General features: G+C 33.2%; 1 protein-coding gene across 1 annotated transcript in view; it reads right to left on the reverse strand.

The window, feature by feature from the left end:
- Positions 1-16091, reverse strand: part of LOC145270423 (methionine synthase-like) — a 164358-nt gene that overhangs the window by 131170 nt on the left and 17097 nt on the right. The window contains exons 2-3 of the mRNA XM_080126066.1: positions 12932-13131; positions 9277-9366 (exon numbers count right to left, since the gene is read on the reverse strand). Coding sequence (XP_079982192.1) covers positions 9277-9366; positions 12932-13131 — 290 coding nt within the window. The remainder of the gene's footprint in view (positions 1-9276; positions 9367-12931; positions 13132-16091) is intronic.

Raw genomic sequence — 16091 nt, forward strand, 5'->3', positions numbered from 1 at the left:
CGTTTCACATTTGAGCCGAGCCACCACAGCTCATATTTTTTTTTTTTCGGTCACACAAGCATTATCTGCTATTTTGATTGAAAGAAAACTTGTTTTGATTTATCGGGGGGGGGGGGTCCAGTGCATGGGCAACAGCAGGCACCAACCCATATAGTTTTAAGAAGGGTGTATATAGAGGCAGTCCCAGAAATGGCTTAAGTAGTTTTCAATCTGAAAATTACTTTATTTCATATATATTTTTAAGGAGGTGGGTATATGGAGTCAGTCACAATAATGTCTCAAAAATGGCTGAAGCAATTTACAATCTGAAAATCACTTTATTACATATATTTTTTAAATATTTTTTCTTTTTAATTTCTCTACATCTTATTGTGAAAGCAGGTGGAGGGAACGGAATTACCATTATTCAAGAATGTCATTGTTTTGTTTTATTTTAAGTTGCCCAGAAGCAATAAATATGAGAATTCAGTATTAAATTCGAAAAAGATTGATCTAGTAAGTGAAACATACTAAAAGGTTTACAAAAAAGACAATAAAATGAAGAGAAGAAAAGAGAGAAACATAAAGAGACTGCTGGAAAGATGGAGAGAGAAAGAGAGAGAGAGAGAGAGGAGGGAAACAGAAATTTTGATATTAAGATATTACATATAATTTCACTTCTATTTAAATTTATATTACACCAAGCAATGCCAGGACAGGCAACACCGGGCACCTACCCACTATTCAAATTTAACTTACGGCAGGCCTTTTTTTGTTTTGCATTTAAACATGGTTAAAAGATTTTTGGCATTTTGTTATCGGCGGTTAATTAAATTAAATTAAAACAAAATATTTTTCTTATTTCGAGGGTTATGTAAATCACAGGTTTTTTTCACATCGAAACTTCTTAATTTTTTTTTTTTTATAACACTAGTATAATAATAATTCTCTAAGTCCCAAATATCAAGTTTTCTCAGTTGGTCATTTATTACTTTTCAAAAGGTATCCATTACAATATTGTTTCATATTGTGACTAACAAATCTACAAAATTATGTCTTTACTGTATTTTTAGTCACATACTCATCAGATGTGTACCTTAAAAAACTTATAAAAACACCACATAAACCATGTAAGTTGTCCAAAATGGTGTTTTTATAAGTTTTATATTGTTATTACTATTATTATATTACACTATATATGCAATAAAAAAGGCATTCATTAAACTTGCGCTTTTTTCAAATTTTACAAAATTTATTGAAAAATTTTTTTTCATTATAAAAAACTTTATGAGGAAAATTTTTGAATCCATTACAGCTGAGATACACAAACCGAATACATTTCAAGTAAATGATAAACCTGTGTGTGTGTGTGTGTGTGTGTGTGTGTGTGTGTGTGTGTGTGTGTGTGTGTGTGTGTGTGTGTGTGTGTGCGTGCGTGCTTTCATGCTCAATTACAAAAACTGGTAATTTTGAAGCTTACAAATTAAGTCACTCAATATTGACTTAAACTTTAGTGGTATATGAACAATTACCGAATTCTCACTTATCTGAACATAATAAGAACGGCTCTGCTGATAGTAAAAGAATTCATGTTTTTGGCCGATTTATGGATATGTGTCATCCGAGATTCCGATTTTTCTAACCATATCTTGTCAGTGTTCGTTGCGTGTATCGAAAGTTTTTGGCAGACATACAAACATACACATTTTGCTTTTTATATATATATAGATTATCATTATTATTATTATTGTTGTTTTTGTTGTAGTTATTATTATTATTACTTTTTAGCCTGTTAAAAACAGGAAAAAGTTATAGACTGTTGACTTAGAATGAGTACTTTATGCCAAATTGATGGTTGAATATGGTTAAATTTGTGCTCATCTTTTTTTGACATTAAATATTAATTCTTATTAATCCCCAACTGTGCATCTAACAGATACCATGAAACATAATTGGCTGCACCTTATCATAAAAAGGTCCATACAAAATTTCAGCCAGATTGGCCCAGTAGTTATCAAGAAAAAGTGGAACAAACAGACAACGAGAAATATAATATTGAGATAAAAACAGAGATGATTCTATCTGTGGAATTAGGGCAGAGTAAGACACAAGGTTGGTTTTTAAATTAGGAAATCCAACTCAGCAAAAAGGGGCACTCTGGATAAGAACAATAATAAAATTTGTCTTAGTCATGAAGGATTTCTCCTCCTCTGATCGAGGACAGAAAATGTGAAGTGTAGTATCAGAACAGATACTACACTTTCTTCCTAGCCAAAAGGCCAAGTTGTTCTTAAATTGTACGGCATTGATGACAAGAGACATGAAAGAATTTTATGGCTGAACTTTGATTTTGGCATGAGAAACATGAAATATTGCATCATAGCTTTGACACCATCAAAGTCACATAAGAGATTAACTTGTTTATTGTACAGAACAACAAGATTGATTTATTGATCTTTTGAAACTGCTTCTCTTTCTTCTATGCAATCTTTTGATCCGGATTGCTGAGCCACAGTTTCAGAAAAGAATGATCAATATATTTTCATCAGTATTTTGTAAACAAGTGATGCACAGGTTTAAACAGTTTATCTTTTGAACTTCGGTTGAACTCTTATTTTTTCTTTTGCAGTAACAGAAATAAATATAATTTGGTTTGGTTGTTTGGTTTTATGGCATATCAACCCTTTTCAATTTATTTAATGCCAAATCTGATCATTTTGGTAAAAGATTTTATGCTTCAAGTTGTTTAGATAAATAAAACAGATATGTGTGTGTGTGTGTGTGTGTGTGTGTGTGTGTGTGTGTGTGTGGAAATATTTAACCGATAAACTCTTAAACTACTGGTCACATAGCACTGAAATTAACAGGAAATAGTAATTATACACTAAGGATGGTTTATAACAAGTAAAAATCTTTGTTTGGATGGATAAATAACATGTAAAAAAATATGTCAGCAAGTTGAAATGTAAAATGTTCATTTCAATTTGATAACATATTTTATTACTTTTGTGCATACACAATTTCATTTATAGCTTGAAATGGTTTAATTTTAAATCTTTTCTATCTTTTGATTGCTCAAATGGTAGGAAACAACTGGTGCGCTAATTGTTTTGGTTTCGATTCTAGCTGATGGCAAGCAAGTCATTTTTTTAATCTTTTGAAATCAGTACTATATATTAGGTACAATATTATATTCAATAGAGAATTGGCTCTGTAAAAATAAATACAAAATATGCATGAATTAAAATATATTTTAGCTTATATTTCATGACCGGGTAAGAGTCACTAGTCTTTAAATATTTATAGAGTTTGGTTTGATCGTTTTGTTTTATGGCATATCAATCCTTTGAATTTAGTAATTTTGGAAAAAGTTTTATGCATCAAGTTCTTTATATCTTCAAATGTTTATTCATGGTGTTTGGTTTGATCGTTTTTTAGAGAAAATTTTTTTTTGTTTTTTTGTTTTTTGTTTTGCAGAACATTGAGATTTGCAAATGGACAGGAAAAAAACGTTTCGTGCATTTTAGGTCAAGAAGTCAGTATCTTCAAACAGCCTGATCAAGTAGCAGCAGAAGAATTAAATATCATTTTTTTTTTTTACGAACTCAGTGCTCAACTATCAGATCATTTCATAAATTTTGTCTGAATTTTAATTTTCTAAAATTTCATAAAAGTGGGGATATTTAATAGAACTAAATAATATTTATATTATAGCTATGTCTACTCAGAGAAACTGTGAAATTATTTTAGTTTCTAATTTTTATTTTGTAGAATTTTTAAACTTATACAGAAAAAGAAATAAAATTTTAATAGTAAAAGAAGACATCTATCTATCAATCTATCTACTATTATATAAAAGGAACTTTGTGTGTGTGTGTGTGTGTGTGTGTGTGTGTGTGTGTGTGTCTGTGAGTTCGTTCCCCATGGATTCTGAAATAGCTGGGCCGATTTTTATGAAATTTCATACTAATTTACTTTACATATCTCGCAGTGTTCTTAGATAGGTTTTGTATCGGAATGTCTTTGATAAGTATAGATAGATAATCGAAAAAAATCTGATGGAAGATGAAACAGGCGATTTTAGCCAAAGTTAACACCTTATACAGCCTAACATCACAAGTGCATTTGAGAAGCTTTATTAGCACACAAGCAGAAAAGCTCAGCATATAAGCAACAGAAGGTTCTTTGATATGACAGGGGCACATTCGAAATCAATGTTTCTGTTTAGAGAACAATTAAACCATGATACTTGACTTTTGCATTTGAAACTTGAATTCAAGCCATTAATATATAAAAATAATTTTATCAAAGCAACAGTTGATTTTCTACAGTGCAATATAAACTACAATATATTGTGGATTAAGTCATCGCAGAGAGGCATGTGAAGCTGCCTCCCGGTGCACCACAATGGATCCTCAACTAGAGCAGGTAATCAATCAATTTGATTGAAAAATGATCAATTTCACCAATTTCGATGACAATAAAAATATGGGAGTGTGAAACATTTGCTGATTATCATTTGTGAGCAAAAAAATATGGTAACTTCTTAACTAATTCAGTGAGTTCTGTCTCCTTTGATTTTTTCCGTTCCAGGAATAGTGTTAGAAGCAATACAATATAAACTGTGTCTATTGTGGATCCACAAAAAGTGCTCTAACCTGAAGAGTAAGTTCGTCCTGAACCTGAACTTCAAGTCTAAGAGATGCATTGGGAGAGACGCATCCTATTGATGCCACAAAGAGATGATACCAGGTGACAATATCCTTCGTGTAGCAGACTAAGAGATATGCTAAGTGCAAGTGGTGATTGTAAATAATCAAATTCTACCCAATTTATACCATTAACGATTACTACACTACCACCTTACATTTATTAACTCTTATCCTCGAGTGGCCTTCGGGCCTTGATAAGTGGTCACTCTCTTATAAAAACAAAATATGAACTCAGTATGACCACAAAGGTGCAGATAGCTTGAGTGAAACCTTATGAGTTGTTGCCTCGTGGTCAGTATCCTTGTTCTGTGTGCCAGAATGGTGTTTAAAGGAATAATTGAAAATATGGAAAAATATTCTAGAGATCAAAGATTTGATGGTGAACTTAAAACCAAACTGATGGTGTGTGGCTCTGGTCTACTATCCATAAAGGACTCTGGTCAGTATCGTTGTTCTGTGTGCCAGAGTGGTGTTAGAAGTAAAGCAATACTACAATTATATTGATCAGAGTCCTTTAGGGATTGTAGACCAAAACCACAAATTATCACTTTGGTTTTAAGCAAGTTCCACATCAAACCTTTGATCTCTAAACCATTTTTGCAGAAGTATGGATGTCCTAAATCGCAGAAAGGCTGCTACAAAGAAAGTGGGCTCCCTCTAATATGCTAGAAAATTACTCACACCAGAGAGCATTCTCTATATATTGTTGCCACATCTGAACTAGCACACCTACCACTGGTTTCTCACTCTAAGACTGGGTGCAAAACAGAATCTCCAATTGCACTGTCGGCCAAGCTCCAACCTCTGTCCCATCACTGCAATGTTGCATCCCTGTGCATCTGTTCTACAAGTACTTTAATGGAATGTGCTTGAATGAACTCATTGTGCTCCCTCAAGGTACATACTTCCGACAAGCAGCAAATTCCTACCCCTTCACTGTCGAGGTCCCTAGATGCCAAAAAGCCTTCTACTTTCCAGTTGCCATAGTTCAACAAGTCGTCTCCAAATCTACTCTGAATGGTTTTGTTTAATCACTTCCAAGTTTGGTTTTTTTTCATTTCTACTCATTTTTAACTCAAACAAGTCATATTGTCACTTGAAATGTAAGGCTCTACTACTTGGCATCGTGTCTAATAAAGCAATGTGTGGAGTTGAGCAGCGAGATGTTTGTTCACATTACATTTAAACCTCTGCAGGCTAGTATAGTCAGGGAAAGCCAAAGTCTAGCATCCAAGAGAAGAAACTATTATTGGAGGATTTCTATCTTCTTTATCTTTATCTTCTTCTCCTTTATTTTCTTCTTCTTCTTCTTCTTTTCAATTAACATCACTTTTCCTTTGTTTAGGATTCAGATGTTTTTTGATATTGACTCCCCACTTTTATTTTCATGTTGAATGAACACCATCTGATCCTAAACTCCATTTCTATATATATTCAAATCCAACTTCCATTTAGAGTAACTTGTTTGTTTTTCTGCTAAAAAAAAAAAAAAACTGACAAAAATTTGATGATCTGCTTTTAGAAACAGTTGGAAGGATCTTATTAACTTGCCCTTGATTATATTTTTTTGTTATTGGATTTTTATTATTGTTTCAGTCCTCGTAATTTTTTTAATCAACTGTAAATATAAATTTCCTTTTGTAAAACAAGTTAATTTGAAACTATTGAGGGATATTCTAAGTAAAATAGTCTATGAAGTAAATGTGGTATTTTGGTGATTGCTGAAGTTTTTTTTTCTTTTTTTTTTTTTACACAGTGATCACCACTTATCAAGGCCCATAAGCCACTCAGGGATAAGGGTTATTGCAAGTACATTACGTTAGTGTGGAGATTTGCTGAAGTGTTTACTTAAGGGGGCGGTTCATTAGGAATTTGTTAACATTGGACTTGAAGACATCCAAGTTGTAGTCCGGAGGGAAGCAGGCAGACGGAACAGAGTTCCACAGGCGTGCAGTTCTAAGAAAGAAGCTTTGTTCATGGAATCCGCGTTTTGATTTAGGCACAGATATAAAGTGGGGGAAATTTTTCACAGTGGATTCAGCTAGACGGGTGTTTTTCGTGAAAGATTGGTGAGGGGGAACCAGAGATTGAAGTGAAAGTGATGGATAAAGAATGAAATTGAACCAAAGAGTCGCAAGAACATGCCATGTGCACATTATCTCTCCTCAGTTTCCAGAGATGCTGAAGTGAAACTGATAAGCAAGGAATCACAAGAATGCATGCGTTATCTCTCCTCCGTTTCACGAGATGCTACCTGACAACACACTATATTCATTACCATTGCTTGCGCATTGGATGAATGGGAGAAAATATGCCCTGTGAAGAATAGAATAGAAAGAACATGATCATAAACTCCCCTTCCCCACACTTTTCATGGCCTTGTGCCAAATTTGTAAAAATTGTTTAACATTTTTGCAAATTAATTTTTTAAAAGTGTAGTAACTGTTTCTGTCCCAAGGACTCTGTTGATTGTTACTTAGATATTGACTTGTATGTGATTCACAGAGTGTATTTAAGTACATATATTGATAATTCCACATCAAATCATCCAAAAATTTAGGATTTTGAAACCCATATGCTAAGATTTTTTTTAACTTACATCACAGATGGACATCATAAAAACTAAGAAATCCTGAAAATTTTAGCACATAATTCTGAAAAATGAGATGTTACCTGGGCAACATTTTAATTACATTTTCTTCAATATCTTCAGTTCAAAACATGTGACCCTAAAAATTCACTCAGGTATGTTTTTAACCGAAGAATCCAAAATTGGAATTAGATTTGCTCAGAAATTAAGCCTCGTTTTGATTTTATGAGATTTACAATTTTTTCACGTGTGTTCCAATGTGTGTGTGTGGGGGAGGGGGGAGAAATGATGCGGCAAATATGATACCATGTTTTTTTTATTATTTTGAACATTCATGCAGGCATTATGAAGTACCTCTGGACTATAAATGGTAAAAAGTTCTTTTGTTCTCTTAGCGTTTTTCCCAAGGAGTTTGGAGTTACATGTTTAAATTTTCAAGATTTCTTAATTTTTATGATCTTCATTTGTGGTGCAAAGTTACAACAATGTCTGAGGACATGGGCTTCAAAATTCTAAATTTCTCGATAATTTAACATTGAACCACCCAAACATATGCATACATTTATATACGACAAAACAGATATATTCCAAATTCAAAGAACGTATTGATCTTACTATTTATTTATTTCAACATGTCAAAACATCCATTATTGACTGTATCTGTTTTGTAGTGAAGAAACAATCATATTATTATGTTAATTGTGAATATTTCCTGTACTGCTGGTACACGTACATCAAGTCTGTTGCCAAGGTCGCTGGAAAGATGGTGGGATCCTTCTACCGCTCCAGAAGATATCTCACTACTGATGCAATTCTCTACCTATATAAAAGCCAAGTACGTCCAAGGATGGAATACTGCTGCTATATCTGGGCAGGAGCTGCTAAAAACAGCCTATCCTGCCTTGACAGAGTACAAAATAGACTTCGTGGCTTGGTGGGGGATGCCCTTTTCTCTACCCTGCAACCTCTCTCCCACAGAAGAGACGTTGCGAGCCTATCCTTGTTTTATCGTTATCTCCATGGCAGGTGCTCGTCTGAACTTCAATCTCTGGTCCCCCCCCCTCGCCAATCTTTCACGAAAAACACCCGTCTAGCTGAATCCACTGTGAAAAATTTCCCCCACTCTTTATCTGTGGCTAAATCAAAACGTGGATTCCATGAACAAAGCTTCTTTCTTAGAACTGCACGCCTGTGGAACTCTGTTCCGTCTGCCTGCTTCCCACCTGACTACAACTGGGATGTCTTCAAGTCCAACGTTAACAAATTCCTAATGAACCGCCCCCTTAAGTAAACACTTCATCAAATCTCCACACTAACGTACTGTACTTGCAATAACCCTTATCCCTGAGTGGCTTCCGGGCCTTGATAAGTGGTGACCACCATGTAAAAAAAAAAGAAGTGTTTTCTTTTATTTTGAACATTCATGCAGTACCTCTGGACCAAAAATAGTAAAAAGTTATTTTGTTCTCTTAGTGTTTTTATGAGATTTGGAATTTTTCACCTTTGCACCAATATGCCCCAAAGGATGTGTAACAGTTTTTGGGGGTTTTTTTGTTCACTCACAGTGTCTATTCTAAGTTTGGTCTATTTTTTTGACGATTCAAATATATGCAATTGTTTTTTTTTGTTTGTTTTTTTAGGTCATCAAAATTGATAATTTATATATGAAAAATCAAATTAGCAGCATTACTTTCTGATTTTCTTTGAATATTTTAGTAATATATCTAGATAGATAGCAAGTGCAAACATTGACTAAGCATCGTTTGTTTTTACATTTTGTCATTTTTGACAGAGGGTGAACACTAGTATAAAGAAAGTTGTCTCCTTTACAATTAAAATTTTATTTCTTTTTCTGTATAAGTTTAAAAAAAATGTAAAAACAAGTAAAAAGAAAAAATTAAAATGACTTCACTGCATCCCGAGCAACATCAGGTAGGTATGACAATTTTTTAATAAAATGTTGAAGATAAAAATCTAAATGTTTGTGTTCCTTACCAGATGTTCCAGACCATAATCGGCTTGAGAGATTTGTGTTCCGCTGAATGTATTTGTTTCGATAAAGTCTGCTCCTGCCAACAAATATTGCTGAATCATAAAAAACAAAAGTTGAACAATTGAAAGGCATAAATCAGACATACGAAATATCAAAAATCTCAGGTTCTTGTGCATAAGTGGATTTCTAAAAAAAGTAAAAATTATGTATTTTAGATAAAAACATTATTACGTAATTAGATGTCATGTTAATATTAGTAAAAATTCCAAAATTTACAAAAAAATATTAAGTAGAAAAATAATTACAAGTAAAAATAAAATGCATCAAATAAAGCAGTTTTATTGCATTTATTAATTTTAAAGAGTTTTCAGAATCCAAGGGAGGTAACTGCAGTTTATCAATTTGACCAAATAATTTTAACTCGTGGGACCAGTAGAAATTCCACAGCGGCATCTTTCATATCTAATATATTGCTGCTGGGTATTCTGTGGATGTTCAGCATGAATGGAGACCCGACGATGTTGTAGTCATTTTGTTAAAACTGTAAAAGTATTTATCTAAATGTAGTATCAGAATATTACGGTTATTACAGTCTATCTCCAATATCCTTCTATATGGACGCCTGGCATGAACAGAAACCCCACGATATCATTATACCAACTTTAGACAGAACAGATACTACCCTTGGATCCTAGCCAGAAAACTAAGAAATTATATTTTAGTTTCCCGTATAGCTCAAAAGTGATATCATTTTATTTATTTATTATTTTTTTTTTTACATTGTGTTTTTGGTGATCGGGAGATCCTATTTATTAAAAAGGAGGATAGAAGGTGATAACATACTACGAACAGGGTCTCTCTTTACTAATTTAATTTTCGTAGTATGTCACCACCTTCTATCCTTTTTAATAAATAGGATCTCCAATCAAATAATTTATAATCTGGAAACGTTGACATACATACGTACATATGTTAAAGGTACTACTACTCCTACTACTCCTACTACTACTACAATGCTAATATATAGGTTCTTAAGCGGCCAATATGTATATACGTTATGTCTTTTATTTCATTTTCATTATTTAAATAAATCTAATATATAAAACGCTATATATCTGTTTATCTGTCTCCATATTTTCAAACTCTATCTCTTCTGAAACTAAAAGTCGCAGAGCAGGACCTCAAATGATTGGATTTTTTATGGGCCGTTCTTTTATGGGTCTTTAGCTGATTAAAATAGTTTGAAGGGGTCAAGATTGAAAAAAATCGTTATATACTTTGTACATTCATCTTAGTTTATTTTTAATTTTTAATCAGTTCAGCATATCATGTTAGTTCAGTGGTAACATCACTAGCTTTAAAAGCTATAGTTTTTTGCTTTTAGTTTCGATTCTAGCTGATGGGACCCAAATACTTTTTTTTTTTACTTTTGAAATCACGACTATATAATATATACAAAATCTAGACAAATTAAAATATCATATTTAAGCATATTTTCCAACCGAGCTAAGCAATTTATTTCCTCTGGCTAGTTCTCTTGTTCTGACTAAAAACTCACTTGTGTTCCTTCGTTATATATTTGGGTTGCGGGGTATTGGGTGACCTTTTACCTAATTGACGTTTCCACCCACACTAGGTTGCACCAGCCGACTCATGAACTCTGAATTTGCAGCTGCACTCGCCTGTCAGGTTGAAACCATGTCATTGTGAGAGCGAGAGGCAGGGCCCGAGATTCAGAGGAGAGATTCTTGCAGTCAAGATGAGGAAAAGACGAAAGAGATCTGAATCGATTCAGCAATGTCCTTCACAAAATGAGGAAATCCTGAATAAAGGTTGTCTCCAAATAATAAACAAGTCGTGTTTTAGGGGCATGCATGATTTGATTTCAAGATTGAAGTGCAACGTTGTGAGGGGCACCAACCGAAGAAACGAGAAAAGGTATGTGTCATAAGATCTCCCTATAGACTGTATGTATGTGACACACACACATGACTGTATACATACATATGCACACACAAAACCAGACAATCAACAGCATGTCATAGTTATATACACACCATACAAACTATATAGACTTGGTATGCAACATTGGTACCTGCTTGCAAAAGGGTTGTCACTTTGATGAAGACAGCAGATGTAAAAAGGTCCTGTTCTGTTAAATTACCACTCATCCCACATTGTCAAAGATCATGAGGTCAATCATCCAGTTATACTACTGAAGAGCAGAGGTCACTTTCAAGCACAAAAAAAAAAAATAACAATTCGATGGTTGTTCCTTTTTGTAACAATAGTAATTAGCAGAACCCATAGAAATTCCACGGTAGTTGAAAATTTTTAAAACACATTATAAATAAAAAATAAAATAAAACAAATAAATTTAAAACAATTTTTTAGCAAATTCTTTTTCAACCTTTTAAAGCTAAAAAAGATTTGAAAAATTTAGATTTTTTCAAGGTAATTCAATACACAACACATTGCTTTGTTTGTTTGTTTTTTTAATAATTTTTTTTTATAAATTATAAAGGAATGGATGTCAATTCATTTGCACATTTAAAATGTTAAAAAGAAACTATAATAAAAAACTTAGTTTTCTCTCAACATGACTTGTTTTTTTTTTATAAAATAAAAATTTGAAACCGTAAACAGACAGTCATGTTTGTTTTTTTTTGGAGAAGAAATGGTTTTAATCATTTTTAACTGATAAAGAGCTACTATAAAGGGAGCTAAGTAATTTCTTATTAATTAATGTTTGCAATGATGATGTTTTTTGTGACACTGGATATACAGACAAGTAAATTAATATTTAGATAAAACAGTAATGTTGGATGTACAGACATGGCAACACATACTTGAAAGCAGAGGTATGCACACATGCACATTCCAGATGGAGTTGATTAACATTTTTGTGTCCTATAAAAATGACCGGAATTGTAATTATCATGAAAACAAAGAACTGTTTACATTCCAAGATCAGAAGTTATGAATGATGCAATGCAAAATAGAAAAGAAAAATGTAATATCGTGATGTTTACAATTCCAGGAATGTCGATTTGTGACAATATGTCTCGATGAATAAGAATACTTTGGAATTTGCCTGTGTTGATTTGGAGAACAGCAACAAAAGAATTGTCAAATGTATAAAATTATATAAATTATTTGAGCAGCAGTTTTTTCTCTTATGTATATGTTTCATTGAACAGCAGGGATAATTCTTGTTTGTTTTTCTTGCGATCCATTTTTTCCATTTAGCCAGTCGTCTTCAGGTGAGTGATGAATTAAAAAATTGTGTGAAAGCCGTACTCATTCGCAGAAACACACACTAAACAACAATCAGGCTCAATATGAGGGGGAGGACGTAAGTGCTTTTAATGATTTTAAACGATTTTAATCGACGTTTTCAATAAATTCAAGAAACGCAATTTTTAAATTCATCACTCACTTGATGACTTATGGAAGTTGAAAACGTTCATAACTATGGTAAATTTCTTTTTACACTCAAACAGAATGTTCAAACATTTGCCCACCAAATAAAAAAACGGATCACAAAAGAGACAAACAAGAATTATCCCTAGTTCAATGAAACATATATAAATTATATATACATTCACCAATGCAACAGTAATAGCTATTATAAATGTTATAGGGAATGTCACTCACTTTGTGAATGTCATAAATAATGTTTGGTTTAGTCAGACTTAGGACGTCATTATTTCCTTTGAGTAGAGTCGGACTGTCGACCAATAAAGATCCACGAAAATCTTCTTCTTCAAGTTGATACTTTTGAATCATCGTTCCCATGGCACCATCAAATATCATGATCCTTTGCCGAAGTGTGTTAGCAATCTGGTCAAAGATATCTGAAAAAAAAACAAAAATTCCTGGAATTAAATTAAAACCTTTTCTCATCAAATAGTATGAAGTAGTTATTTATTTGATTACGATGTGTCGTATGGTCCCTGGTCTTGGTAGGGCCATCTTGGACGATGATAGCATCTTGAGAGTATTGCTAAGAACCACTGAAATTTATATATATATATATATATAAGCGAAAATGTGTGTGTGTGTGTCTGTGCACTTTTTTTGTATGTCCGGCAAAGGCTTTTTTTTTGGGGGGGGGGGGTTACCACGTCTTACAACTCTTTATATACTCTCTAGATTATAATATCTACGATTTGCGAACGCAGATCGTCTATCTTTTATTTGAGTGACTTTTACATGCTATGTTCATGCTATTTCTTACTCTTGCATGTTTGTTTGGCTTTTCCTTATAAAAAAGCGAAACTGAATCCGAAGTGCCAGGGACATCCAGAAAGCAATGAGCTCTGATCAATGCGGAGAACACCTGTCATATCACACCCAGGCAACACCGGATTGTTTTTTGTAATTTTTTTTTTTTTTTGCGATTTTATCCGTTCGCTTCTTTCTCCCTTCCCCTGCTGAATATCCTTACTACACCACCTCTACACACCCGGGCAATACCAGGTACCCCCACTAGTTTACTATAAATTAAGTAATAAAGTTATGTTTAAACAAAGGAATAAAATTGAAAGATATATACAGACGTATATGAATACAAAAATGGAAATAAAGAAAGCATTAAGAAAATAGAAGGGTCACCAGTTAGCAAATTCTAACTAAAACTTAAACAGAATTTTGTAAATAAAAATTTGAGAAAAACGGAATTTTATAACAAAACATTTTTATACAAGAGATAAGAATATAAAAGTTACTTTTAATCCTGAAAATGTTCATTTCTGTTTGGGTAACAAATGCTACGTAAGCAATCATAAGTCAAAATGTTCATAGTGCAAATAATATACATATGAGTATTTGGCAGCGTGGTACTGTGTGTGTGTGTTGGTTTACCTAGTTCTTGTTAGGGTGTGCATAGCTGTGTGTAGTAGTTTGTTTGTTTGCCTGACTCTCACTAGTGCTTAGAAATGTGTGGCCTAAAGAGGTTTTTTTTTCTTAATTTTCTCTTTAACTTTAAACCGTTCTGATTATATAATAAAGTTATATATACCTTTTATTCCTCATCTTTCATTTAATATCATATATATATATATATATATATATATATATATATATATGTCTTGGAAGTTTTTAACCTTTAAAACTATACAAAAAAAAATTATTTCTTATCATCGTTAGAAAACTATTTAGTCAGTTAAGTCATTCAATCACTGCATCAACTTGCTCTCTCGAATTCACTATAGTAATAATTTATTTTTTAAGGGATAATCAGTTGTTTACAATGAAACACTGTTTCGGGGATTTAATATAATATATATATATATATATATATATATATATATATATAGATAGATAGATAGATAGATAGATAGAAAGAGAGAGAGAGAGATTTTTTATCCCACTAAAAGCAGTAAAAATTTATTGACTTAGAATGAGTGCATTATGTCAAACTTCAAAAGTAAATGCAGTATTGTGGTGGCTAATCCCTATTAATTCCTAATTGTGCATCAAATGGATGCCATAATACTTAGTTTGCTTCACCTTAGATAATCTTATGATATCATAACAAAATGTATACAAAATTTCAGCCAGATCGGCCCAGTAGTATCCGAGAAAAATTGAATGGACAGACAGGCAGACAGACAGACTAAGAGAAATATGGCATAAATAATCCATTGCTTAAATGGAAATACATTTTATTGTGATGTGAAAATATTGATAATTTTTTCATTTTTTCAATGCTTAATTTGATCAGAAAAAATGGAATAGAAAACTAATTGAAAATTACAATTACTTACTAGAAAAATAAAAATATTATGAATATTAATTCATCATAATAAAAAAAAAATGAATTCATCTTAATATATAAAAAATAGCAAATTTAAAAATTAAAACTAGAAAAAAATGATACAAATCAAATGTGGACACTACAGGAAACTATTTCACTGCCGTTTTGATTGAACTGAAAAAAAGGCTGCTTTCTCAATCAAAATCCCTGGATGTTGGAATAGACTTCTAAGTTTTTTTTTTGTTTTTTTTTTACATGGGGTTCACCACTTATCAAGGCCCAATGGCCACTCAGGGATAAGGGTTATTGTGTGTACAGTAATCAAAGGGATAGTGTAGAAATAGTATTGGAGGATTGGTAAGGTGTTATTACTTGGGGGGGGCGGTTCATCAGGAATTTGTTTGTGTTGGACTTGAAGACATCCAGGTTGAAGTCGGGAGGGAAACAGGCAAGCGGAACAGAGTTCCACAGGCGTGCAGTTATAACAAAGAAGCTTTGTTCATGGTATCTACGTTTTGATTTAGGCACAGATAGGGAGTGGGAAAAATTATTGACGGTGGTTTCAGCTAGTCGGGTGTTTTTTGAGAAAGATTGGCAAGGGGGACCAGAGAATGGAGCTCAGACGAGCACCTGCCATGGAAATAACGATAGAACAATGACAGGCTCGCTATGTCCCTTCTGTGGGAAAGAGGTTGCAGGGTAGAAAAAAGGGCATCCCCCACCAAGCCACGGAGTCTATTTTGTACTCTGTCAAGACGGGATAGGCTGTTTTTTGCAGCCCCCGCCCAGATGTGGCAGCAGTACTCCATCTTTGGACGTACTTGGCTCTTATATAGATAGAGAATTGCATCATTAGTGAGATATCTTCTGGAGCGGTAGAAAGATCCCACCATTTTCCCAGCGACCTTGGCCACAGACTTGATGTATGTGTTCCATTTAAGATCAGGTGTAAAGGTCAAACCCAGGAGCTTATCAAATCCTGGGCCTCCTTTAGACGAGAGCCATCCATTTCAATTAATGCCAGATGGGGATCAGAGCGTTTATGATGTAGAGATA

The sequence above is a fragment of the Euprymna scolopes genome, chromosome 4 (genome assembly GCF_053919585.1).
Source record: "Euprymna scolopes isolate OS-2025 chromosome 4, ASM5391958v1, whole genome shotgun sequence".
Lineage (NCBI taxonomy): Eukaryota > Metazoa > Mollusca > Cephalopoda > Sepiida > Sepiolidae > Euprymna > Euprymna scolopes.